Raw genomic sequence first — 26,100 nt, forward strand, 5'->3', positions numbered from 1 at the left:
TGGAGGTTGAGGCTGCATCCTCGAGTAGCGCTCTTCCTTTGGAAGGTGGCTTGGGGCTGCCTTCCGACTAGGAGTGTTCTGGTTAGGCGCGGTCTGAGGATGACACAGTATTGTGAGGTTTGCCCGGAGACCGAGGAGACTATTCACCATGTCTTACTTCTGTGCCCTAGGGCTGTATAGATCTGGAGCATCTTATCTGGGCTCCCACTTCCGAGGTGGGAGTTAGTGGAGGATTTGTTACAGTTTCTGCGGGATTCCACCAGGAGGCCTAGTACAGTACGACAGGGGATTATGGCTGCTTATTTGGCATTTCATATATGGCTGGACAGGAATAGACGCTTGTTTGAGGGGCGAGGGTCGGCCCCGAGGTTTGTGGTGGACAGAGCTATAACACAGGCGGCGGAGGTCTTCTCGATTACTTCATTGAGTTCATCTTTACTGGCTAGGGATATCTGGGGTACCTCTCTTGCTGCTGCAGCGACTGGGTATGCTTCTCTTTCTTGGGTACCCCCACCCCCTGGTTATCTTAAGATGAATTTTGATGGTGGTATGGCCATGGATAGAGCTTCTGGAGGAGTGGGCTTTGTTATCAGGGACCAGTACGATAGGTTGATTGCAGCTGGTGGTCGGAGCACGCCAGGATTGACGGTTGTTGGGGCAGAGCTACGAGCTGCCTGGGAGGGTATCCGATACGCGAGGTGTGTGCTGGGGGCCGACAGACTATGCATTGAGGGAGACTCTGCTACTGTGATTGACTGGATACGGGGAGTGGATAGATATGGTGATGGTCATCCCTTGATTCGGGATACACGCAGACTAGTTCAGGAGTTATTAGCTGTTCGGATTGGTCATGTATATCGTGAGGTGAACCGAGCTGCAGACTGGGTCGCCTCATATGTTGCTCGTCATTCCGGAGAGGTCATCTGGACCAGCCTGGCAGCCGTTCCCCATTTGCTGCACTGTCTTTTGTCTTCTGATCTGGCAGGATGTACTCAATCTTGAATTATTGGTTATGAAATGCCGTTTTGACCAAAAAAAAAAAAAAAAAAAAAAAAACTGTCGTACGTAGAGAAGGGACGTTATGAGGGAGGTTATCTTGCCGCGAGTTTCAAGCGCTTGGATCTCCGAGAGAGGAAGCAGAGACGCGGGATACGCTCCCAATGGCGTACGAGATCCCATTCGATCGGATCCACCGGCTCCAGTCCGGTCTCCGGGCGGCGGCCGGCATCCCGTCGTACGACCCGTCCGACCCGGCGCTGCCGCCCCTCCCTTCGATCGAAGACGCGGTGGAGGCGCTCGACCCGAGCCGTCCCCCCTACCTTCGTTGCAAGCGATGCCGCGGCGGCCTCCTCCGAGGTCTTCAGTCCACGCTCTGCATCTACTGCGGCGCCGACCGGAGGAGAGAAGGCCTCTCCTACGAGATCTCCTTCAATTCCACCGTCGGCTGCCGGAAGCTTCTCGAGTCCCTCGGTCTCGATGGATCCGTGAGTTGTTTTCATTGATTTATTACCGATTTTTTTTTAACTTTTCTTTATGCAGTTTCTCGGGTTTCTCGATGGAATAACTTTTTTTTTTTTTAACTTTTCTTAATTTTGTTTTTAGGAGTAGCCGATCAAGAAGTAAGGATAAGTTATTTAGAGATGCACTTTTATATTTCGTGTAATTTAAGAGAGTACTTGTTATTCCCAAGGAGAAAATAGGGGATTGCACGTTGTACAAGGAAATAAAAGTGAAGGATGAATGCTTGGTTTCTGTGTAGGAGAAATGCTGGCATAAATAGATCTGCATGCCACCTAGAAAGATTTAGCAACATAAAGTCCTAAAGAGTTTCCAAAGGTTTCATCGCCATTTTGGATAACAGTAATTTAGAATCCCAACAATCATATTGATTCATCACAATTAGTTCTGTATGTTTTTTTTCCTTTAAGAGGAGGGTCAGTTGGCATCAAACCATATATTTTCTGGTGAATGTGATGGAGATAATTCATACAATTAAGAAAAAGAGACGATAGCACCAGAGGATAGGCTTCCATCCACCTCAAGGAGTTGATAATGTAGAAGAGGAGCAAACTGATATTTAACCTTTTGATCATGGAGACTATTTTGGTTAACTGTAAACTCAAGAAAAGAAAAGTAAGAGTTGGTGCGGTGGATACGCATGAGGGCTTTGACATCTTACAGGCACTAGGATATGCATTATTGTATTCTTCCAGAAAAGAATGGGGATATTTATTTGCATTCAACCGTGAAGTTTATTAGAGTCTTCTGGCAGACATGCTAACATAGGAAGTTATGTTTATGACTATTTTGAACTAGGAATGTAATCTATTGATTATTATTTCAAAACACAGTGGAAGATGAAAAGCTGTAAGTGTATGTTGTTATTTGAAACCCAACATCATCATAACACCTTGTTATTAGTGTTCTTGCTCCAAAATTTATAATCATGAATTTCTTTGCTGAGTATTTCTATGAGAAACTATGTTGTATTATTTTGCAGGAAGCTGTTACTTTGGACACTGAATCAAGTGATTCTAAGGGAAAGGATAAGCCAAAGGGTGGTTTGGTTCTATCTGACCTTTTGGACTTGGAACTGAAGTGGCCTTTAGATAAGGAGGAAGTTGATAATAGCAGTATAAACAAGGAGTTCTCTAACAATAAATATGCTTTGAACTTGTCAGGATTTGATCTTGATAATTCTTTTTCTGAACCTAAGATAGAGGCAGCTTCTGCTGCTCGTGGCCTACCCGATGAACAGATGATGCCAGAAAAGCAAAGCATAAAACAGAATGATGAATTTTCCGGTTCAGATAGTATGTTTGAGAACCTTTGGTCTTCAGACATGAAAGCAAGTTCTTTTAACAATAAAAGCAGTGAATTTGGTGAATCATTCACAGTTTGGGAGGTTGAGTTTCACACTGCCAGTTCTAAGACTTCTGCTGCTGACTCCAAATCAGTTGACCTGTTTCAGGATTCTTCAAATACTGAATCTATTACTACACTAAGGCCTCAGGCCACTATCTGCCAGCAGACAGATATACAGAATGATACAAGCAGCAAAGATAACACAGGAAAAGTTACAAACGATGCAGTTGAACCTTCCTCGACTAATAACTCGATTCCTGATGATTTTTTGTCTATGAATAGTGGGGAAGTAAGTAAATCTGACGAGTTGAAGAGCAATGGTGAAACTAATATTGGTGAACTGAACAGTAACTTAAATGATATACCAGACCACAGGGTTGAAAATGATCCATGGCCTGTAAGCAGCACAAAAGAATCTGAAAATACTAAAAGCATAAATGATAATGATGTCTCATTTGATGATTGGTGAAATTTCACCAGCTCATTTAAAGCATAGGGAAGTTCATCAAATTTGGGGATGCAAACTGAGCCCAGATTGTTTGAGTTACCATCAGAAACAAAGTCAATGGATCTATGGCCTCCAAGCGGCACAAAGGAGTCTGATAACACTAAAAGCTTAGATGGTAAGAACGATCTATTTGATGATTGGCAAGGTTTTACTAGCTCGAGTGAAGCATGGTTAAGTTTATCAACTTTAGGGTTGCAAGCTGGGGCCACATTGATTGAGCATCCTTCAGAAAGTCGGTGGATTTATGGTCTACAAGCATTACAAATGAGTCTGACAATACTAAAAACCTATATGGTAATGATGACTCATTTGATGGCCGGCAAGATTTTACTAGCTCGAGTGAAGCAGCGGGAAGTTCATCAAATTTAGGAGCAAACACTGGGGCCACATTGTTTGAGCATCCTTCATAAACAAATTCATTGGATCTCTGGCCTACAAGCGGCACAAAGGATTCTGACAATACTAAAAACATATATAGTAATGATGAGTTGTTTGATGGTTGGCAAGGTTTTACTAGCTCGGGTGATGCAGAGGGAAGTTTATCAAATTTAGGGGCACAAATTGTGGCAACATTTCTGGAGTATCCATTTGAAATAAAGTTAGTGGACCTATGGTCTAAAAGCAGCACAAAGGACTCTAAAAAAGCTAATGCCATAACTGGTAGTGATCAAGGGAGGCCAAACCGGACCGAACCGTCCGGTTCGGCCCGTATCAAGTCAACCCGATTTTGAACCGGGCCCTCTTTTCTTTTCTTTGTTTGCTGATAAAATGATATTGGAAAGGCCTTCTTTCCAACATCATTTTTAAGCGGCGGAGAGCTCTCCGTCTTTCCTCCTTCCCCTCACGGTAAATCACACCAATTCAGCACTTCAGAAGGAAGATCCAAGCCTAAATAAGAAACCGTTTGACGCAGAAGTGCTTCAACGATCTTGTATATATTCACTACAATTTAAGGTTGAGGCTGAAGTGCATTCAGAAGAAAGTGGAGCTAAAGTACACAAATCCAATCCATAATGCTTTCGTTGATGATGAGGATGATCCTATGATCGGATGGTTGTAGCCCAGCAGTAGAAGCTAGAGCGCTGAACAATTGAAAGGATGCGTGGAATATTACTTTCTGCCCATTGTCCTGCATCGATCCCAGCCTCGCTGGCTACGAAACTGGCTGATCGTGGAAGCAATCCTCGCTCATCAAGCTTCAGCTCCTGCTGCTGGCCCAGAAGCCATCCGATCATATGATCATTCTCATAATCAACGAAAGCACTATGGATCAGATCTGTGTATTTTAGCTCTACTTCCTCCTGAATACACTTTAGTCTTAATCGCATATTATAGTGAACATATATAAGGTTATTGAGGCGCTTCCATGTCAAACGGTTTCTTATTTAGGCTTGGATCTATCTTTTGAAGTGCTAAATCGGTATGATTTTCGCCGTAAGAAAAAGGAAGAAAGGTAGAAAGCTCTCCGCCACTTAGAAATGATGTTGGAAAGGCCTTCCCAACATCATTTTATCAGCAGGCAAAGAAAAGGGGAGAGGGCCCAGTTCACACCAAGTTCAAATGAAACCGGCTGGTTCTGAATGATTCCGGCCGATACGGACCTTTTTCGGCCTGTTCGGAACCGGGTCGGCTCGGTACGGACCAAACCGGGCGGTTCGGTCTGGTTCAGCCTTCCATGGGATGGAGTTTGGCAGCTTCTTGCATTCGGACTACTTTTTCAGAGCCCCTGGCAGTCAAGAAGGTTCCAGCGAGGGGAACGGAATGCAGTTAGATGCCTCAATTTCTAATAGGTACATGGTGAATGTTCATTCTGGTTGTTGCTTAATTTTTCTGTAACGTTAACATTGAAGAAGTTTGGAAGAAAAAAAAAATCCTAGCTTAGCTGTTCATCAATATTCATCTCATCCATGAGATGTTGAAAAAGATATAGACTGATTCGTAGTATTTTTTATTTAGAAAAGGAATATGCATTACATTGGAAGCATCTTCTAGTGGTGTACATTTTGATTATTATGTTTTCTACACATACTGTAAATATTCTGTATTTGAATGTGATAGGCAGTGTAGTGTCTAATTTCAACTTTTTTTAGGAAGTTAATATAATTACTAGTTGAAACATTAGCTAATATAGAGATGCATTGATCAATTAAACATTCTCACTGTATAATGAGGATTAAATGCTTGAGTTTTATTATTTGAGAAACATACTTATTGAAGAACAATGGCTACTGAACACCCATGGACAATGGTGGCTACAAGATACAATTTTATGGATATCAGTGTACATGCTGGTTTTTGTATTTCATGTCATTGGATCTCATTTGATGGTTTTTTGGCCTGCTTTATTTCCTGTAGCTGTCTACAAGTGGCAGGCAACATAAGCTAGTGCATTTATGTCAGGTCATGACTTTAATTGGTCGACCCGAAGAATGAATACTCCTTTCCCATTTTGCTTCATCTCCCCCATTCTCATTTTTCTGTCTTCCTTATTTTTGCCTCCTTTTAATTTAAATCATCTTTCCCCTTTTCCATTTAAATCACCTTTCTTGGAATATTTTCTTTCCTGTGCTCTTATTACTAATACTTTGAGGCTTTTTTGTTGCAGATTTTCTGGCTGGAGCACATTAACTGTTCCCATGTACTATTAGGCCCAATTTCATCAGCACTGTGCAAGGATGGAGTGTTTACATTGTTTGCTCTTAATTATATATGAATATGTCGCTGACATAATATCAGTAAAGTAAAATGTTAATGGGTATATTTAACAATATCTAGAGAGGAGCAGCTTTTAGGTTTTTGGGAATTGGGATATTTTTACAACTCCTAATCTAAGATTGATAACTCCTAGAGCCCTGATTCTTTTTATTACTTCATCTTCTTGGAGTGAAACCATTTAAAAAAAATCTTAGATGCACCCATATGGGATTTCTTTTACTTAAACATTTGAAATTGTAGTATGCCATACTATTATCCATGCAACCAAAAAAAACTGCTCCATTATCCAGGTGAAGAGCCCAAGAAGCGATAAATATTGTATAGTATTTTACAAGTTACACTAGCCTGCAATCATGACGCTTTCATATGCACATTTGAACTGTCAATTATAAGCCTAAATGTTATTATCCTTGTGATGATTAATTATTTGTTTAATAATGTACAAGCTAGTTAAGTTTTTACTTTTTTATGTAACAATAAAGTTCATTGGGAACAGAAGAAAATACTAGAGGAATGAATCTAAATTCTTTAAAAGTGGTAAGGAAAAGCAGGAGACCGACATGGAAAGGGGAAACAAAATTGTGTGCAAGTTGGTCATCCACATGGATCATGCTCCAAACAAATAAGTAGCTTATTTTCATACAAGCAAAAACCTCCAAACAACAATAACTTATGGCATTTACTTTCTACTTCTTCCCTGTCCTTTTATACTTCCCACCAAATTGTTGTCAATAAGAGTTATCAATAATATTTTATTTCCCGGTTTAACTGAATGTTGCTAATACTCTTGTTATTATTGCAGTTATCTTCCATTCTTTTTTATAGATCTGTTACATTTATCTTCATTCAGTCACAAGTAGTTTTCTTTATCATTGGAATTTCTTTGTACTTGGTATCTGAGGGTAATATCAGATTTTGGGCATATGTCATGCTGGATTATGTTTTCATCTCTGTTCTATCTTTTGCAATTATTGTTAAAGGAGAGTTTGAAATTGTCCCTTATGTATTGTTTGAGTAAACTGAGACTGCATAAATTTCTTTTTCTCATATGCACTGCTTTTGCTTGCAGGATGGGTGCAATGCATGAGACATTTGGCGTGGATTCTCATTCTACAGTGCAGGAGGCCACTGAGATTGATAAGAATTCTACTGCTGCTTTAAATCCAGAGTCTGCCGATTCAAAAGTTGAAATGCTGTTATCTCAGATGCTGTTATCCTTCATGCCTGAGAACAACCTCTCAATTCTGGAGAAGATTGAGAGGCCTGACTCAAATTCCTGAACTCAAATTCAGGTTGACAGTATTTTCACGGTCTGTTATGTAACCCAATCCTATCTTTTCGTAAGGCGTATAATAGGCAATTTTTGAATGTTTTATCAGGTAAGACTTGTGCGAAGTTTGAAAGTAAAAGGAAAGAAATTGCTACATTTCTGTCATAGCTCAAGTCAGTGTGCTTTGCCTTTTTTTGATGCTACCCAGCTGAGTAGGAGACCAGCGCCTGATAAGTGTTTGCCTTCCATCATCGAGACTTTTGATGGATGGAAAGCCTCAGCTTGACTGCCTTTGATCACGCTGTTGCTGACATTGAAGCTTCACATACGGGATCCATGTCAGGGGACATGATTGTTTGCATCTAATAACAAGATGCACCACCAGCTGGAGCGGTGCACTGTCCTGTGTGCTTAGAAGAGCAATGGCACTCGTCATCCACAGGCAGACCTGTAATCAGGTCCATCAGGATATTCATTGGAAGAGCAATGGCACTGTCCTGTCTGCTGACACGATTGTTACGTCGTAACAATTTTGGGGATTATCCAGATATTTTGCAGACTGGTGATTTATTCACCAACTGTTCGATCATTATCTATATATATGATCTGTTCATGAATTTTTTTACTAATGAATGTGCTATTGATGTTATTTGATGTTGTGGTTTATGTTTTTGTTGGATGCTCTGTTAATGTCATTATTTATTTTCTGTCCACTCTCTTCAAAATCTAATCCTTTGCAAACTTTGAATTCTGAGCTTGAATCCATGGGCAGCAAGTCAGCAACCTGGAATTTTATGAGTGGGATTGGATAGCTGTGGCACATCCAAGGGCAGCTGACAGTGTGTTGTTCTGTGGCTGTTGGTCACAGCCCAATAGTGATGCGAAATCTTCAGATACCAGGTCTTAACAGTTTCTTCACTTGGAAACCTTCCTCTCTGGATGTGAAGAGAGTCTAAACATTTACTAAGACGCTATCAAGAAAAGCTCAGGAGATACTTTGTCTGTACTCCCTAATACAGAGCTACTGTAGGAGTGTGGATGCTAGTCTTGTGGTCAAACAAAAGAGGTTCCATCCAATAAAGGGTTTGGGTTAAAGACAAATGAGCCTGTTTCACCGTATTGTTAGAAAAAAGAAGATTGCTTTGAGTTTCATAGAACCTTCTAAGTGGTTCTGCAATGGTTTGGTAAAGGTGACATGTACATCAAACCACTCTGCAAACGAGCACAGGATCATATCAAATATATTTCGACATATTTGCTTCGCGAAACGTCTGTGCTAAGATAAGTGGCTTTGGTATCATCGTTGGTACCTCTAATATTTCAAGATATTAGAGCTCTCTTATAATTCTCGTGCAAGATGAGCAGAGTCGTTTGGTCGAACGCCAAAAAAAGAGCCGTTATGAACCCCTGGCCACCATGTTTGACGCTAACTATGTACGAAGCCGACTCCTCCGACTCCGAGATAAACGTGGCGTCCATCACTGCCGAAGATCAGGAGAAAAAGCCTGCCGGTTGGCGGCGGCTTCGTATCTTTGTTATCGCGTGCGCCGAAGCCTGCACTGAACGAAGCCAACGGCACGAGATTTTTTTATTTTTTTTTCTTAGGGCAGCACGAGAATTATTTAGCGAATTGTGCCTCCGAAGACTCTCTCTCTCTCTCTCCCCCCCTCTCCTTTCTCTCTATTATTAATTATTTTACGTGAAAAGAATAATTCGCCGTTGGAGTTGGGATTTTTCTAGGGTTTGGAGCCCGAACCAGCCCTCCCTCCGATGCACTCTCCTCTCTCTCGCCTCCATTGCTCCGTCCGTTGAATTCTTGGGAGCTTGCGAACTCCGCCGGCTGCTGATGCTCGCCGCGGACTCGATGCTGGGGACTGCGAAGCCTGGCGTGGGCATCCCTGGGGGCAGCCGGATCCGGTGCCGGAGGGAAATGGCTTGCGCGAAGCAAGGTTTTCGGCCGTGGTCCGCTCAAGAACCAAGAAAAGAGGGAGGGAAGGTGGACTCCTTCCGGTGGATGAGCTGCTTCAAGGATCCAATGGGGAAGGGCAAGAAGGTGGAGGTGGAGACCGTCCGCGGGGGGGAGGACCTCTGGGATGTGGCTTCCACGGCCGAGCGGGGGAGTTTCCCGGAGCATCTAGTCATAATGGTCAATGGCTTGATTGGAAGGTACTTGATCATCTCCTCTCTCCTCCAAGCTGTGCGGCTCCCTTATTCAGTTATCGTATATTAATAGTTTCTAGTATTTGTTCTTGGTATCTTGGTCATGTTGTTATTTAATGATTTTGTGTTACAAAGAAACCCAGAGATCTTCTGTGTTGAATTTGATGACAAAACTTACTAATTGTCACTGTTTACCCCTTCTTCTACTTGATTATAGTGCTGAAGATTGGAGATTTGCTGCAGAGCAGTTCGTGAAAAAGCTTCCAAATAAAGTAATTGTCCATCGTGAGTTTTGCTCTCATCCCTAATCTTTGGGATTCTTTCAAAAAATTTGCATTCGTCCATAATTCATCTTGAAAGAATATTTCCATCATCAAGTTTTAAATTTGTCGGTATTAGATGTTACTGTGTCATGATACATCTTTTATAGGTAGTATGAATCAACAGTAAGCTGTGAATTCATGCAATACGCGGTAGGCAACTTGTGAAAAGCAGGGATACTAATCAAGAAAACAAAAAAGTAAAAAATTGATGGATTTAGGTTGGTTGCTCTATCTAAATTGGCAAAAAATAACTGCCTCATTATGAGGTAAATAGCTTTGCTGTTTGCCTTGTGCGCACAAGCACAAATTATGTGAAGAGCCTGCCTAATTTTTCTTAACATACCTGGCATTTTACTCGCAAAATTTAGGATTAGTGTGGTTGCATCTCAAGAGGTTTGAAAATTTGGTTTTGGTTTCGGCTAAGCCAAATGAGTTTTGGTTCCTTTTGGTTCAGTTCGAGGTTCAAATTTTGGCCCAAAGTATAAGAAAAAGGAAAATAGAAAAAATATACAAAAAATAAAGAAAATTGAGGAAGGTATTTTATATACCATTTCAGATTATATCGTATAGTTTGAAACCTTTGGGCATATTCTATGCAATTTTCCATGCTTTGACACCTAGAAACTCCTCAAATTTGTAACAACTATCCAAGAAAACTTTAAAATTCTAGTCAAATAGAAGAAAGTTTATAGAAATAGCACATGTTAGATTACGTACCACTTTTAAATCCTATGTTATCTATTGAGAATTCTAAACACGAGATAAATACATAATGTTGAAACATTTTTTTTTTTTAAAAAAAATTCTTATAAAAAACTTCAATGTGTTGTGATACTTAAAAAATGTAAGCAACGCTTATAAGATTTGGATCAGTTTAAATCAAAGTTTGATGTTTCGGCTGATCCATTTTGGCCGAAATGGATCGGTTTCGGCTAAGACCAGTCCGAAATTGACCGAAATTTTTTTGTTTGGCATGTTATGGCTAGTTTGGCCAATTTTAACCGAGTTTCAGCAGTTTTGGCCTAAACTGATTGAAATTGATATCACTTTCTATTTTTCAGTAATATATGTTCAATATTTTTTAATATTTTCTAGAATTTGTTAGCAAGATTCAATATCACGTATATCTAAGGATTTAATGGCTTTATTTATGTTATTTTGGCCAAACTTTATTACTATGTTGGGCAAAATACAATCATTATTTTTCTATGATTTATTTTCTACTTAAATTCTTTTCTTTCTTTTAGAATAAAATGATATTTTAAAATGAAATATTGAAATAAATGGATTTGTATTTGGAATATGATGAAAACCATAACCATTTAGCCTTTTCCTAATTATTTGGTGTTGGCTTTGTAGATCCTCATTCGCCAAGTATTTCTATATATAGCCACCTTTGATGTCATTCCAAGTTTCTCCATATCTTCCCTTACAACTTGCATTCATATCACCTTTGATCTTTCCCTCCATTTCTTATCACCTTCAACACAAAAACTAAAATACCTCTCCTTACTGGAGCCTCATAAGATCTTCATTCAATATTATTTTGTTCTTAATTTGTGCAACTCCTACTAGCCTAACGTATTCATTTCTTGTTTTATCTTTTCTAGTTTTACCATAATTTATCTTAACATTCTCATTCCTATTATACTCAACTTGTTTTCATGTATTTTTTTATTGCCAAGCCTCTGAGCTATACAATATGGTAGTTGTTATTATTGTCCTATAAAATCTGCCTTTAATTTTTTAAAATATATGCCTATCACATAATATTTCATATGCACCTTTCCATTTCATCCAACCAGCTATACTTCTATTACATATATCTTCGTCTATCTTAAATAATGAAAATGGTCACCTTTCATATCTGTTGGTCATCAATCTTAATTGGTATCATATCTTCATTTTCATTCTTACTAAATTTACATTCCATATATCTTGTTTTTTTTATAACTAATCTTTTAAGCCCTTATTCTCTAAAGTTTTCCTCCATAAGTTCAATTTAATATTTAATCCAACTCTATTCATCAATCAACACTATATTGTTTGTAAATAACATGCACCATGATGTATCTTCTTGAACATTAGTAGTAAGTTCATCCATAATTAGTTATCTTTCGTCTCTTCTCTTGATCTTCTCTTTCCCTCCCAATCTCTTTGCTCTTTCTCCCTCCCATTCTCTCCTTCTCTCTCTCTCTCTCTCTCTCTCTCTCTCTCTCTCTCTTTCATTCGCTTGTCTCCCTCCAATCTCTCTACCTCATCTTTCCCTCCCAATCTATCTCTCCTCGGAGTCCGCTCTCTCTCTTCCCCCCACCCTCTCTCTTTCCCTTTTTGTTTTGTGCTAGAGTTCAGAGGAGAAGCTCGAGCCTAGATCCAGGCCAACCCATTTGGGTTTCAAGCCAAGCTTGGAGTTGGGCTCGGGTCGGGCTAGGCCTAGGCTGCATAGAAACCGGACTCGATCTAGCCCAATTCCAACCCTAATCCTAAGTGCATGTTGTATAGGGATATATTTTCTTGTATCTTTTGAGCAATTAATAAACCTCTTATAGAGAGCTTTTGTCGTCCAGCCATTCCTTAAGCCATCGTGCATGTGTCCTTGCGTCATCAGTTCATGTCTCATTCTATATGCACCCCCTTCTATGAAGGATGTATCCCCCGAAATTTATTTTTCTAAGGATATGGGAGTGTATTTATTAATGGTACTTGGATTTGAGAAGAGAGAATGGATTAGATGGGATCACAAAGGAAAACAAAAAGTCAAAAGAGGAAATAAGTTTGCTGAACCTAGGAAAACTTAAAGGAAATCAAAAAGTCAAAAGACAAAGGCCCTTCTTTGCCTTATATTATTTGATTGTTGTAACTGGGTTTTGTAACATCTTCTTCTATTTAGTTTGGATGAGCAAAAAGAAAAAAAGATGGCCTGATATACTATTCTATGTAGTGTTTTATGAGGCTAAAATGTAAGAGGTGGCTTTTTTTCTCCTTTTCATTTATTAGCTAATTATTTTAACATAATCTTTGTCAAGCAGGCAGTGAGTGTAATACTTTAAGATTGACATTTGATGGAGTTGATTTGATGGGTGAGAGGCTAGCAGAAGAGGTAATTTAGTTTATAAAGTCGCTTGTTTTACATCTTCTCCCTCCTGTTTAATATTTTCTGGGCTTATATATTTGCTCTTCACATTTCATGAGTTTTACGTTGGAACCAACGAAATTTTGATTTCATGAAAGAAGTGTGCACATGTACCTGATGTTTTATTGTAGGTCCGATCGGTTGTTAAGCGAAGAGGCGGTGTACGGAAGATCTCATTTGTGGCTCATTCATTGGGTGGATTGGTAGCCAGATATGCTATTGGAAGGCTATATGAGCCTATTACCAAAGCGGAGCCTTTTGCTGGTGCTAAGAACCAATTCGATGAAGACAGCAGTCCGGAAGGTAGAATAGCTGGGTTGGAACCGATGAATTTTGTAACATTTGCCTCACCCCATCTAGGTTCAAGGGGACATAAACAGGTAAAATTTGATTTTTGGTTTCTCGATCCAAGTGTGTTTTTTTAAGCTGCGAAAAAACCCATGGATTTTAAAACTGTCGGAACAGGGTGGTATCATCGATACCATGCGGTTCTGATGCGAAACCAACACTGTTATGGGTGTCGGGATGGCGAAACCATATGTGCCAACCATATGGGAGCATACTGACAATACCATATTGACCTTATTGTTCTGATTGTACTGGTCACTGGTAGCTTTCATTCTTTTTGATCCCGTCGATTTTGATATGTATTGTCATTATTGATACAAATAAAAATATCGTATCATTCCTATGGAAAAGTGGTGTGTGATTTGGTATGAGTATTTGAAACCCTCAAATATACTTTGTCTTTGAATACATAATTCTGGTGATTAGTCTAGAATGCCATTGTGGATTCAAATAAACAGGGTTAGATGTGCACATACGCAACTTGCAGGCTGATTGTGGCATGAGTGGTTTCTTTGGAAGTAAGTCAAAATGGTTGAGAAATAAAAATAAAATATGATAGTAAATTCTTATAGCAAATTCATACAGATGCTATAGCTCCATTGTTCTGTCATTACATATATATTTGTTAAGTGGAAGTGTCCTAAACATACCTTGATTGCTGAAACATTTGACATATCTTGTCTGGCATCATCAATGATCTCATTTCTCTACTGATGCGCTCAGAGCACCAGAGATGGTGCATCTTGTGTACTCAAATGAAATTTCCATCCACAGGCCTTTTTCTTTTAGAGCATGGAATATGTTTTTAGTAGATCCGTGTTTGTTTTCTGAGACTGGGACTTGACTAATTTTGAAAATATTTGCATCACTTCTCTAGTTGTCTGCCATTAGGAATTGGTCTTACCTGGTAAGGAAGCCTGCAACAAACTATTAATTCTCTGAGAAGCTGAGAGAATAATGCATTAACCATAAGTCTAATCAACATAACTTATCTCATCTCTTCAGAGTTTTCAATGATCTTACTATATAAATCGAGAATGTGATAGTAACATGACTTTGAATCATTTCTGTATATATTTTAGTAGCAATTTTTTGGTCATCTAGCAACAATTGGATGAAAGAAATGAGATGTTTTAGTTGAATTACATTACTTATTTTGCTGCATAAAATAAACCCCCATCACCACTCCACAACAGAAAAAAAAAATGAGGCCTTAAATGTTTGATCGAAAGCCTCTCTCACCTAAATCTGCTTTGACCAGGATTTGGCACCAAATCCTAGAGGGTTGTTGTTAGGTTGATCGCCAGTCTTAAAATTCACTCAATCCCTCCATTGGCATTCTCATTTTTTGGGTTGTGCGCATAGCCAACTTAATATTTGATGGGAGAACGCTTGAATGATGGAGTAATTAGTGTTGCTACCATTATAAAACCATTATATTAAAATGAGTTGCTGAGGTAGTTGCCTTGAGCAGGGAAAAGTAATCGTCACTTATTTTCCCCATAACCATAACCATAACCTTTACACTAAAATGGTTATGATAATTTTTCCCTATCCACTAATTATCATACCAAAATGGTATATTGTTCTGATGTTACTTTGGCAAGTGTTGGTGTTTTTTCCTATTCTATTTGCATGATGCTTGGAGATTTTGCATTGCTGCTCTACATGAGCAGTGCCCCTTTTTCAACTTGCTAAACTCATTGTTGTCAATAATTTTCTAGCTTTTAAATCAAAGTCTTATAATCAGAATGTTCTGCCCTGTGCTGATGTCATTTTCACCAGATTCCTTTCCTTTTTTTTTGCTGAAGACCAGATTCCTCTCCTTTGTGGTCTTCCTTTTTTGGAGCAAAGGGCGTCCAAAACTGCACATTTGATAGTTGGCAGGACTGGAAAGCATCTATTTCTTACAGATAATGATGATGGAAAGCCTCCACTTCTCCTTCGAATGGTTGATGACTGCGATGATATAAAGTTTAGGTTCGATTTTTTGATTCTTTCTTTCATGCCAGTATCTGTTAAGCCTGGGCTGTTTCAGACTGATGATAAAACACACATGTACATTATTGTTCCCTTGTGCAGGTCAGCCTTGCGCTCTTTCAAGCGTTGTGTTGCCTATGCCAATGCAAATTATGACCGTATCCTGTTAGTGTTCATTTGTTATGACATTTTTATCTAATTTCATGATTTTCCTTTTGGTAACTGTCTAGTCATTACATTTTCTATCATCTGCATTTAACTGGATAAAAAGATATTGTAGGATGGAGAACATCATCGATTCGCCGTCAACATGAATTACCAGAAGTATGGATCAACGTCTTCTGATCTGCGTGGACATAAATTAGACTATTTTAGTGATAAATATTTCTTGTTCTTAATACCCTCAATGAATCTCATGATTTTCCCCCATGTGCACAGCATCATCTTCTTGTAAAGGATGAGAAGTATCCACATATTGTTTTTGTGGATAAAGAAAATACAGAGATCAAGCATAATGGAGTATTGGTGGATCTCGATGCTCAACAATATGATCTGGAAGGTATCTCTATAGAATAATCATTAGTTCGTTTCTAGTTGCCATAAGTTTATTGTTAGTTGAATTTAAATTGAAGAATATGCCGAAAAATACATAATGTTAAAATATGTTTGCTTATTTTTTTCCCCTTCTTCCTTTGTGGAGTGAAAGTGACACTGGGATCATATGTTTGGTCTCTTGACTAGGTTTAATTGATACTGTCTCGAGAGCTTTAATCTCAGTATTGCTGAGGGTTTAGATTGTTAATTCAGGATGCATGTTGCCCTGAACTAGTCCTTGAACCAAAACATGTGCATTTTCTAATAAATATTCACCCATTTTTGGCTGGTACTTGCTGGTTAGGTACCACAAGGCTTTCAAACACATTGTCAGCGAGTCCCAGTATGCATGCAAGTATATGTAGTAAAACCTGATTTCTCATTAGGCATGTCAAAATAAGACAGTGAGATGGTGGGCAGTTTTCTTGACACATTAATAACACTGGTTTTCTACTCTTTTAGAGTTTAGTATCACATGATAGTTTTTAATTTTATATTTTTGTCATTCAGCAGAACAGATTGTCATGATTTATAAATCAATGCCTACCTTTGATGAGATGGGATTTGGGAACTAATATGATCAATTATTAAAGAGGTTTCGACTAGTTATTGAGCCTTGAGCCCCTATGAAACATGGATATGGATGGAAGACACTAGTACGACTTGATATAGATATTCTGCTCCAAGAAAACTTGACATTATGATATATTTGGTTGGGTAGAACATTAAACATGCATACGATTTACATATATGTGAAAAAAAGCGTCAGCAGGTTGTCACAATGATTAGTTCATACTACCAATGACATCAACAATCACAAACTCTATTAGACCATAATTCATGCCCCATACCATAACAATAACACAATAGATTCTAAAATTAACCATCCATAATAACATCTCTAAATGGATCCAAGAAGTATCTCAGACATATCCAGGAAGCAATGATAGCCTTTTCTTAAGTTTTAACAATAAGATATTTTAAATAAGTAACTCACATGCCATAGATTTATCGGATGCACATCAGTATCCAATACGTGTCGGATATGATCATGGCATGCAATTTGAAAAAGTATTTATGTGTTCTAGCTAGGCCATGGGCTAGAGAAGAAATATAATTTGTTTTGCACAGATACAGTTTAGGGTGTTTTGATGGGTCATACGCCTCTAGCACTTATTGAAGCAATTGCATTTGATGGTTCTAACTACTTGGACAATATACTTTTGTGGACTGTTAAATGATTTTCCATTGCTTGGATGGTTAAGATCAGCTGACCAGCACAATGCTTTGATTTCCATATCTGTTATCATTAGGCCTGTTAACGAGCCGAGCTGCTCGGGTTCAGCTTGGGCTCGGCCCAGTAAAAGTTCGGCTCGAGCTCGGCTCGTTAGTCAAACGAGCCCGAGCCCAAAATGAGGCCCGTTTAAATTCGAGCCTGAGCTCGAGCTCGAGCCCGAGCAGCTCACGAGCCCAATCAGAACTCGTGACTTAACACTGCTTCGGGATCCGACGATCTTGATCACGCCACCGACGGAACCGTGGGCGGTCATATCTGGATCTCACTTGAAAACCCTCCTCTCCTACCTCTCTCCAACCATCCTCCTCCCCCCGACTTGCTGCCCACCTTCGAATCGAGAGAGGAAGAAATCCAAGGTTTTACCCATTTTGGCAAAGCGCTGGCCGCGATGACGACGACGAGGGACTCTCTCGTTCTCTCGCCTAGCTAACAAACGGACCTCCTCCGCCGACTTGTTGCCCACCTTCAAATCGAGAGATTCGTCTTCTTTCTATACATTTATACATGCCCCTTCGGTGTTCCATCCGTATGCTGGACCCTTCCTTCCGGTGATGCTGGCCTCTTGCAGCGGCAACAAGACCGTCAGGATCTGGCAGCAGGGTCCCTCTAGTTCTTGGGATTGCTTGGTTTGATTCCTCCTCTTATTTCTCTTCTTCTTTGATTTGTTTTTTTTAATAATCTATATATAATATTCTTTGATCGAGCTTTTAGTAATTAAGCTTTGAAAAAACCTCTTTATTTTGAGGAGATTGAAATGAATAAAATTTTTGTCAATGTTTTTGAGTGAGAAAACATGTTCGTTGAAATCTTTATCATGTTTGTCTTCTTTTGAGCTCGGGCTTGAACTCGTAATTGAAACGAGCTTTACGAGCTCGAGCTCAAGCCCAAGCCTTTGCTTTGCCAAGCAAGCCCGAGCTCGAGCCCAATATCGAGCTCGTTACCGAGCCCGAGCCCGAGCTTCTGTGAAACGAGCCGAGCTCAAGCTCGACTTGGATCGTTAACAGGCCTGGTTATCATTGAATTACTGTTGAAAGCCTGAGAAAATAGTTGTCTGGATGCATGAAAACCATGCCTTCTGCATGAGCTCTCTAGCATCAATGCCACCACATACAAGGGCAAAGCGAATCACTTGCATGGTACTGGCCACTGTGAACTCAAGGATTTGTGTACTCTTCCTATGAATTTAGGAAACTAGAAAGCACAATGATATTAGTCTGAATCATGTTGGGCCTTTTTAGTGTTGAACTTTATTAAATACGACAAGGAGAATGAATTTTGGGTTTGCAAATCAACAAACATAACCATATGGCAACTTACAGCCTTAATTTTGTAGAAGTCATTAGATACTGATGTACAAAGAGTTGAATAATTTTTGAAGGTTAAATATCAAACGTATTTATGATATGCATTTTTGGGAAGTTTTGCAATTGTAGATTAATTTCTTTTATATATGATCAGATTGATTAGTAGTATGTCCCGAAAAAAAATTATGCATAAAGGTACTGTTGTTTTTTTTCCCCTTCTGTTGACTATATATATGCTGAACAAATATCTTAATACATGACCTTTTATACATATTTAAAGGATATGCCTGAATGGTATCCATGAAGTATCGGTTTAGTACCCATTATTGGTATTTCCATGCCACGTTTTCGATTGGATATAGGAGCATTTCTTTTTCTAGCTTACATCTTAGCCCTGAGAAACTTTCAAAATGAATCAAGACATTGTAACATGTAGTTTTGGGAAAGAGTTGAAATCTTTTTGGGACTACTGCATGCTAGCCACATATTTATTGAGTCATATAGGAGAAGAAGCATTATAGAAGAAATAAGAAAATATCTGTGGTATCCAGCTTGTGGTGGCTTCACAACTGTGGATCAACTTTGATTCCTAATTGATCAGGTTGAAATATTATGTGCCTAGTGAAACTTTTTTTGTGCAAATAAGTCATGGGGCATTGGTATTTTTTTGTCAACAACGTGTGCTATATCCTTTAGCACATTGACCTGTATTCATGTACAAAGATGTGGCCGGTCTTGGGGCATTGTTTTAATAACCTAAGTTTCCTGGTTAGCATTACTTCATATACATCTAGCTTGTGGACTTTTAAGTCTATGAATGACACGAGCATCTTCTGCTATGTATGTCTTGACCCTAGGAGAGATTTGGAATGAATTTAGACCTTTCAAAGCTTCTTTTCTTATGCTTCATGACCAGTTCCAATGAATAATCTGTTATGTGCAGAGGAGATGATTAGGGGTCTTACACAGGTATCTTGGGAGCGTGTGGATGTAAGCTTTCAGAAAAGTAGGCAAAGATATGTTGCACATAATACCATCCAGGCAAGTGTTCGTCTTTGTAAATTTGCAAAAAATTAATCTCAACTTATTTTTATTCTACTATACATTTTTTTTTGTAATGATAGTTGCGATCTTCAGACATGACTTTTGCTTTTTAACTGGTGATCTGAGAAAGTACTTTCTTTTGCATGGCCCCCTGTACAATCAGTTATATGCGTAGCTCTCCTTAGGATATCCATAACCCCTTGTACCTTGGTGAAACTTTTTGAAGCTTCATAAGACCAGTTAATTTGCATGTTTGATGAACCGTTTTGAAGTGTTGAAACTTCCAGGGAACAACATCTTCATACTTGTGGGGCTCAATATGCTGATAATGCGAGTCAATGCACAAATCCAATAATAACACCTAAAAGGCTAAAACCTTGACACCGGACCCCTTCCTTGCAGAGCCATATGTAGCCTTCTTTATGCACAAATGTAATCTATAGTGGTTCTTTGCCACATTAAACATGTGTTACTCCTAAGCTTTCACTGGTACCTGTTTCTTTGTCCATCGCCTATTTTACCCAACAGGCAAGCTTTAATTGGTGGAATCGTGAATCCCTTTATCCCAATCTTGCCATGACCACCATGACATTGTCATGTTTGCTACCCCATCTGGCATGTATACGTTGGAGTGGTAACATGGCATTTACAGCTTTTCGCATCTATTGACTGATCTGTTTTAATAATTTATCCATTTTGTGAACATGCAGGTGAAGAGCTACTGGTTGAACTCTGATGGTGCAGATGTGGTCTTCCATATGATTGATAATTTTCTTATCTAGTCTTCTGACAAATTTTGCGGTTCTCAATTGGCAGGCCACAAACTCATTCTGGTGTGTAGAACACTGATGCAAGTACATTTATTCTAAAAATCTCGACCTTGTAGATAAATAATTGTCCTGTGTATTAGTTGCACAATTTTGATTTGGTTATAATTCTTCATTCATACACCGCCTAGGGAATCTGGTAACAAGAAACTGTAGATTTTCTTAGTAGGTGGAATTATCTTGTAATAGAATTCATCATTTTATATCTTAGGAAGAAATTTCCTACAAGTGCCTCCACCCCTGGCATCATGAATGAAAGCCATTTCATATTTTTTTATTTAATACCACCATTGTCATGTGGACACTGTATGAGGCTTTAACCTAATTAGCATGGGGCTGGCAACTAAAATGTGGTATTGAAGGTGTGTGCTCTGTATTCATTTTATATCTTACGAAGAAATTTCCTACAAGTGCCTCCAGCTCCCCTGGCATCATGAATGAAAGCCATTTCATGTTTTTTTATTTAATACCGCCATTGTCATGTGGACACTGTATGAGGCTTTAACCTAATTAGCATGGGGCTGGCAACTAAAATGTGGTATTGAAGGTGTGTGCTCTGTATTCATGTGAGAATGGCAGCCGGATTACGTAGTCTTGCATTCATGCTGTTCGCAGGTTCTCTTTTGCATCTCTTGGTTTTTGGTAATGAAAGACCTTTTGCCTGAAGGGGAACTGGGGAAACAAAATATTTGCATTTTGAAAATCCAAAAAGAAAATGTAATTATTGAAAAGATTGTTTTAGCCAAAAGAATCTGTCATGACAGGGATGAACCACATACCTTTGCACTTACAATGCTGTAGTGATCATTTACCATTTTTCTCATATGATTGTAATTCACATGCACGCACACGCATAACTTGAGTGGATCTTCACTCTAATCCGTATAGTTTGGATATAGGGTTGCATATTAATGGTCTGAGCTATTAGATGTAATCTACTACGTCTAAATTATTGATATACAAAAAATTATGTGGTTTGAAGATTTCTGATCCGTGCATTAAGTAGTGGGAGAAATAAGTATTATTTCGTGCTATTTAAATTGTTCATTTTTTGACTACTTGATGTATAGACTATGGATCTCTACTAATATGATTTTTAATATGTAAGTATCTTAAAGCTAGGATATCATATCCAATGATTCGGATTATCGATGTGAGATACTCTTCATTCAATCTCGGTCCTATTGGATCTAATGGAGATCCATTCGAGTATAATAAATCTCTCTCTCTCTCTCTCTCTCTCTCTCTCTCTCTCTGTCTCTCTCTCTGTATTTATCTATATATGTATGTTGTCTGTGTACAGGGCCGGCCCGAGCCCTAGGCGACCGAGGCGGTCGCCTAAGGCCCCGGGCTAATGGAAGGCCCCCGAGAGGCTGACCAAAAGGAAGCAAAGGCCCCATATAAAACGGGAACAGGAGCTGGTTACGAGTCTTACCCCTTGATGGAAGGGAGGTGGAGAGTTTCCTGGCCTGCAGAGGGGCAAATTGGGAAGTTGGGGACAGTAGTTTTGTTTTGGGTGGAGAGAAAGAGAGAGGAGGGATTTGGTTGGCTTCATACACGTCTGAAGCCACTCTTATCTTTCATCCCTTCTCTTTTTTGGTTTTGGTCTTGGTTTCCTTCGCTCACATTACTCCTGATCCAGCTGGGCCATCAGCAAGAAAGATAGGGGGATTGGAGATCGACTTCTTGGAGGGTAGAGAAAGAAAAGGAGCGAGCGCGGGGGGGGGGGGGGGGGGGGGGTTGAATGGCTGCTGTGCCGTGATGTTGCAGCTGCTGTGCCGTGATGTTGCAGTGGTTGCTTGGGTACTCACTTGAGGGAGAGATGGTGGGATGGGACTTTTATTAATTAGATGGAGTGAATTTCCCTTGAGGGAGAGATGGTGGGATGGGACTTTTATTAATTAGATGGAGTGAATTTCCCATAATGCCTCTACTTTCTCTTATAGAGAGGTTCCTTTCTGGATAAATTCTTTCCTTGACCATGAAGGGCCATGGGATAACCTTTTCCTTCTCTGCTCTTGCTCGACATGGTAAACAGTACTGTCAAGCATTATCTCAGTTATTTAATCAGTTTTATGGGCCCTTCTTTAAGCATAATTACTTTTCCGTGCTTCCATTCAAAAATTATATTAAGTTGAAAAAAAAATTTATCTGTCTTAGTTGCATACATGCAGTTTTGTTGAAATAATGTACTGATGGCTATCTATTTTCATATCTTTTTTTAAATATTTTATACTTATTAATTTTTTTATTATTAAAAAAATAAGGCCTCATTCACTGAATCCGTCTTAGGCCTCCAAATATATTGGGCCGCCCCTGTCTATGTATGTATGTATGTATGTACGAACAGACCTCTCCCTACCTTCAACAAGAAAGCAAGCTGAGTAAGCTCAGGTTTCTCTTTTGAGGTGTGATCTGTGAATTAATTGCCTGTTTTCAAGAATGTGATTCGTGATATACCTAAATGGATGGGCCTTGTATAAAAGGTTTCTAGAATGTCTGCAAGGTATCGGTAAGAGAATAAAATATACCATACAGATAACATGACAAAATGTTCCTCTATGGTTGTTAAATAATTCTTTTTTCATTACAAATTTTGTTGCGCAATTTGGGACAGCAGAATCTAGCATTATTTTTTATTGCCGTACACAGTTGAGAAACTCTCGTCTTAAATCTTGTTCCTCGCAGCTTTATTTTCAGCTTGGTTTTACCAACTTTTTGTTTTCCTTCTGTATGGGTAAGCCAACTTGTGAACGACCTCCATGTCCATGTTTTTATGAAAGTAGAAATGGCCTGAGTAACTCCTGGCTGTGGAGCCGTTTAGATAATTTTAACCGAGCATCATAAAATTTACTTGATAACTGAGTCCACTCTTGGCTGGCACAGAAAGCTATGATCTCCAGTGAGACAGGCTTGTAAGTGGCATTTTGTGAGAGATCTTACTGAGCTAGCTCAATCCAGTTTTACTGGAGTCATAGTTTTGCTTTATTAAACCCAAAACAGTAGTATTCACCAACTCCATTCATCACCCAAAAAAATTCTAAAAAATAGTTTACAAAATTGAAAGCTATTCCCGAACTTCCATTCATTAGAAAGTTACATTACAGTTCCTGTTAAAGTAACATATTCAACACTTCAATTACCAAAAATATACCTAACACTTCCCATAATAAGCGCATTGAAAAGTTTTTTTTTAGCGTATCAAATAAAAGCTTTTCTTGCCTTGCCATTGCCCTTTCAGCATTCTATTTCCTTATAATGCAGCTATCATCATTTAGTTGTCACAACAGTTGCCATTCATCGCACTTGTCGATGCGAGTGACAACTGTTGCCGGCTTCCGTCACATCCATTAATGAAGGTTGCCCTCGCTGGTGCTTGTTCTTTCCTCTTCTATAAAACATATCCAATTTCCATGCACAGGATGTCCCTCTCCCTCTCTGTCAAATCACTTTCTTCTTCCTTCAACGCCCCAATGTACCTCACATTAATGTCTGTCTAAGAAAAACCCAACAGCAAAATCTAGAGCCAATCTACAATTTCACAGTGAGCCATAAAAGAAAGCGGGAAAGTTTTTTTTTTTTTTTTGGTGGGGGGGGGGGGGGGGGGGGGGGGGGGGGGAGGAAAAGCCAAGCAAATGAGAACAGTAAAGAAGAAGAACAATAAACAAAAAAGAGATTGATTCCCACTTTATTTTGGTTTTGTTGATCGTTCTAACGCATGCATCTAGTCTAATCCCAATCCCTCCTCGGAGTAGAGAATACATCAAAAGCCACAGCCCATCTCCCCCTTTTCCACCACCACCATCATAAAAAAAAAGGCAAAAAAAAAAATGGCACTTCCATTTAATATGACCAAAATCAAAGAAATTTTTTTTAAAAAAAAATAAAGCTAACTTTCAATTAAAAAGAGGGGAAAAACACACCATTTTGTCTCACCCACCCATCAAAATCTTTCCTTTCTTTCATGGAATCCACTTGGGAAGGGAAGAAAGCAGGGGCAATTGATTTTTTTTTTTTATAATCCGAGCTTAAAAACGTCTTTATCACGGGTGAGATGACGAGGATGAGGAAGGAGAGTGATGGGTGATGAAAGGATGCTGGAGGAGCTGGAGGGCGGTGAGCCGCCTGGCGGGCTCCTTCTGGAGGCAGCAGGCGATGAAGCTCCGGAACTCCGGCGAGGCGGTGCGCGGCGCCTCCGGGGGGTTGGAGTAGCAGATGGCGCACATGAGGGAGGCCCAGTCCCCCTGGCGGCCGATGTTCTCGCCGAAGGGGAAGCGGCCGAGGTAGAACTCGAGGATGCTGAGGCCGAAGCTCCAGATGTCGCCGGCGTAGCCGTTGTAGATGCCATGGTTGAGGTCGGTGTTGATGCGCTCGGGGCTCATGTAGGCGACGGTCCCGACGGAGGAGTTGCAGGGGTCCATGGTCTGGGCGAGGATCCGACCGACGCCAAAGTCGGCGATCTTGACCTGGCGGGCGGAGTTGATGAGGAGGTTGGAGGGCTTGATGTCGCGGTGGACGATGCGCTGGCGGTGGAGGTAGGCCAATCCGGCGAGCACCTGGCGGGCGACGTGGGCGAGGAAGGGCTCGGAGGAGATGCGGCGGCCCTCGAGGGATCCCCCGTCCATGTACTCGAGGAGGATCTGGATCTCGCCGGCGTGGTCGTACATTCCGTGGCACCGAACGACGTACGGGTTATCGGCGGTGCGGAGGATCTCGATCTCGCGGCAGATCTGTCGGCGGACGGCGTCCTCGTGGTTGCCGTAGATGATCTTGAGGGCGTAGATCCGTCCGGTGGGGCGCTGCCGGACCATCCAGACGGTGCCTCCGCTGCCGCTGCCGATGCGTCGGAGGCGCTCCAGGTCGGAGAGGACCGGGATCTGGGAGGATGCAGTGGGAGGGGTGGCGGAGGTGGGCGGCGGGAGTGGCAGTGGCATCGCGAGGGAAGCGTCCCGCTGGGGAAGGGGGAGGGTCAGGTCGGGCCGCCGCCGGGGCCGGTTCGTGGGCCGTAAGGGCGCTGGACCGGGTCTCATGATGGCCGCTTCTCCTTCTGAGGACGCGAAAAGAAAGGAAACCATAAAAAGGAACTTCATATTATTATTTATCAACAAAACAACTAAACAAGGAGGCTTGGAATTATTGCTTGATTGATACATAATACAAGAGAGGATGCGTAGTGAACTTTATTTTGTTCTAATTGTAGCACCAAATTGAGGAGCAAGAACAGGAGGCCTATATATATATATATATATATATATATATATATATATATATATATATATATATATATATATATATATATATGTTTATATCCTTTTTGTTGATTGATGCATCTGGAATGGGCGAGGAGGAGAGAAGAGGGGAAGTTAGGATTTAAATATGGGATAGGGGAGAGAAAAGAAGAAGGGGGGGGGTAAGAATTTTACACGGGGGAGAGGAAGAGAGGAGGGCATTTCTTTACTTGTATTAGTTCATTTCATTTGCTATTTTTTATTCTCTTTTCTTCTTTCTTAATTCCTACACCCCGCCGTAGCTCTTGCGGGGGTCCCATCTGAACTTTGCGAAGGCCGGCTTCTCTCGGATCAAATTGAATCTGCGGTCGCTTTTGTTGAAATTGCCGCGCGCGTTCATTCCCTTCTTTTTCTCTCACACGAAAGTCTTTAATTCTTTCATCATCTATCTATGCTTAATCGTTGAAGATTTTTATATAGTTCTTTTCGAAGACAAGATTTACG

At 40.1% G+C, this 26,100-nt stretch overlaps 4 protein-coding genes across 8 annotated transcripts; 3 read left to right on the top strand and 1 right to left on the bottom strand.

Annotated features, from left to right (window-relative positions):
• The first annotated feature begins 291 nt into the window (after positions 1 to 291).
• On the top strand, positions 292 to 1,002 carry LOC120111389. Its single transcript, XM_039128432.1, has 2 exons — positions 292 to 485; positions 564 to 1,002. The coding sequence occupies exons 1-2, from the start codon at positions 292 to 294 to the stop codon at positions 1,000 to 1,002; spliced, it is 633 nt and encodes a 210-aa protein (XP_038984360.1).
• Positions 1,003 to 1,066: 64 nt separating this feature from the next.
• On the top strand, positions 1,067 to 7,683 carry LOC108511760. Of its 4 annotated transcripts, none has more exons than XR_005512416.1 (4): positions 1,067 to 1,484; positions 2,501 to 5,163; positions 7,158 to 7,380; positions 7,468 to 7,683. XR_005512416.1 is itself a non-coding variant. In XM_017846002.3 (2 exons), exons 1-2 carry the CDS (start codon positions 1,161 to 1,163, stop codon positions 3,332 to 3,334), a joined length of 1,158 nt encoding a protein of 385 aa, XP_017701491.2. In that variant the 5' UTR covers positions 1,067 to 1,160; the 3' UTR covers positions 3,335 to 6,377. The 4 variants fall into 4 exon arrangements, 1 of the variants encoding a protein (XP_017701491.2); XR_005512417.1 differs by having other exon boundaries at positions 7,158 to 7,467; positions 7,567 to 7,682; XR_005512418.1 differs by having other exon boundaries at positions 7,567 to 7,682.
• Positions 7,684 to 8,608: 925 nt separating this feature from the next.
• Positions 8,609 to 20,650, top strand: LOC103720443 (putative lipase ROG1). 2 transcript variants are annotated; one of them, XM_039127885.1, is made up of 10 exons: positions 8,609 to 9,524; positions 9,736 to 9,803; positions 12,871 to 12,941; positions 13,106 to 13,354; positions 15,139 to 15,302; positions 15,405 to 15,460; positions 15,574 to 15,626; positions 15,741 to 15,861; positions 19,467 to 19,538; positions 20,252 to 20,605. In XM_039127885.1, exons 1-9 carry the CDS (start codon positions 9,205 to 9,207, stop codon positions 19,505 to 19,507), a joined length of 1,143 nt encoding a protein of 380 aa, XP_038983813.1. In that variant the 5' UTR covers positions 8,609 to 9,204; the 3' UTR covers positions 19,508 to 19,538; positions 20,252 to 20,605. The 2 variants fall into 2 exon arrangements, with proteins under 2 accessions (XP_038983813.1, XP_038983812.1); XM_039127884.1 differs by having other exon boundaries at positions 8,611 to 9,524; positions 19,441 to 19,538; positions 20,252 to 20,650.
• Positions 20,651 to 23,973: 3,323 nt separating this feature from the next.
• Positions 23,974 to 25,616, bottom strand: LOC103720430 (mitogen-activated protein kinase kinase 5-like). The gene has a single exon (XM_008810122.4). It carries the CDS (start codon positions 25,519 to 25,521, stop codon positions 24,412 to 24,414), a length of 1,110 nt encoding a protein of 369 aa, XP_008808344.2. The 5' UTR covers positions 25,522 to 25,616; the 3' UTR covers positions 23,974 to 24,411.
• Between the last annotated feature and the right edge of the window lie 484 nt (positions 25,617 to 26,100).

Source organism: Phoenix dactylifera, chromosome 7, assembly GCF_009389715.1.
Source record: "Phoenix dactylifera cultivar Barhee BC4 chromosome 7, palm_55x_up_171113_PBpolish2nd_filt_p, whole genome shotgun sequence".
Taxonomy (NCBI): Eukaryota; Viridiplantae; Streptophyta; class Magnoliopsida; order Arecales; family Arecaceae; genus Phoenix; species Phoenix dactylifera.

Bases quoted from the DNA above. Each gene is read 5' to 3' on its own strand.
- LOC120111389 (XM_039128432.1), top strand. From the start codon at position 292: ATGGCTGCTTATTTGGCATTTCATATATGGCTGGACAGGAATAGACGC. The intron at 486-563 runs GTATGCTTCTCT...GGCCATGGATAG, and splicing joins CTTGCTGCTGCAGCGACTGG to AGCTTCTGGAGGAGTGGGCT.
- LOC108511760 (XM_017846002.3), top strand. From the start codon at position 1,161: ATGGCGTACGAGATCCCATTCGATCGGATCCACCGGCTCCAGTCCGGT. The intron at 1,485-2,500 runs GTGAGTTGTTTT...ATTATTTTGCAG, and splicing joins CCCTCGGTCTCGATGGATCC to GAAGCTGTTACTTTGGACAC.
- LOC103720443 (XM_039127884.1), top strand. From the start codon at position 9,205: ATGCTCGCCGCGGACTCGATGCTGGGGACTGCGAAGCCTGGCGTGGGC. The intron at 9,525-9,735 runs GTACTTGATCAT...ACTTGATTATAG, and splicing joins GTCAATGGCTTGATTGGAAG to TGCTGAAGATTGGAGATTTG. The intron at 15,303-15,404 runs GTTCGATTTTTT...TCCCTTGTGCAG, and splicing joins TGCGATGATATAAAGTTTAG to GTCAGCCTTGCGCTCTTTCA.
- LOC103720430 (XM_008810122.4), bottom strand. From the start codon at position 25,521: ATGTATCAATCAAGCAATAATTCCAAGCCTCCTTGTTTAGTTGTTTTG.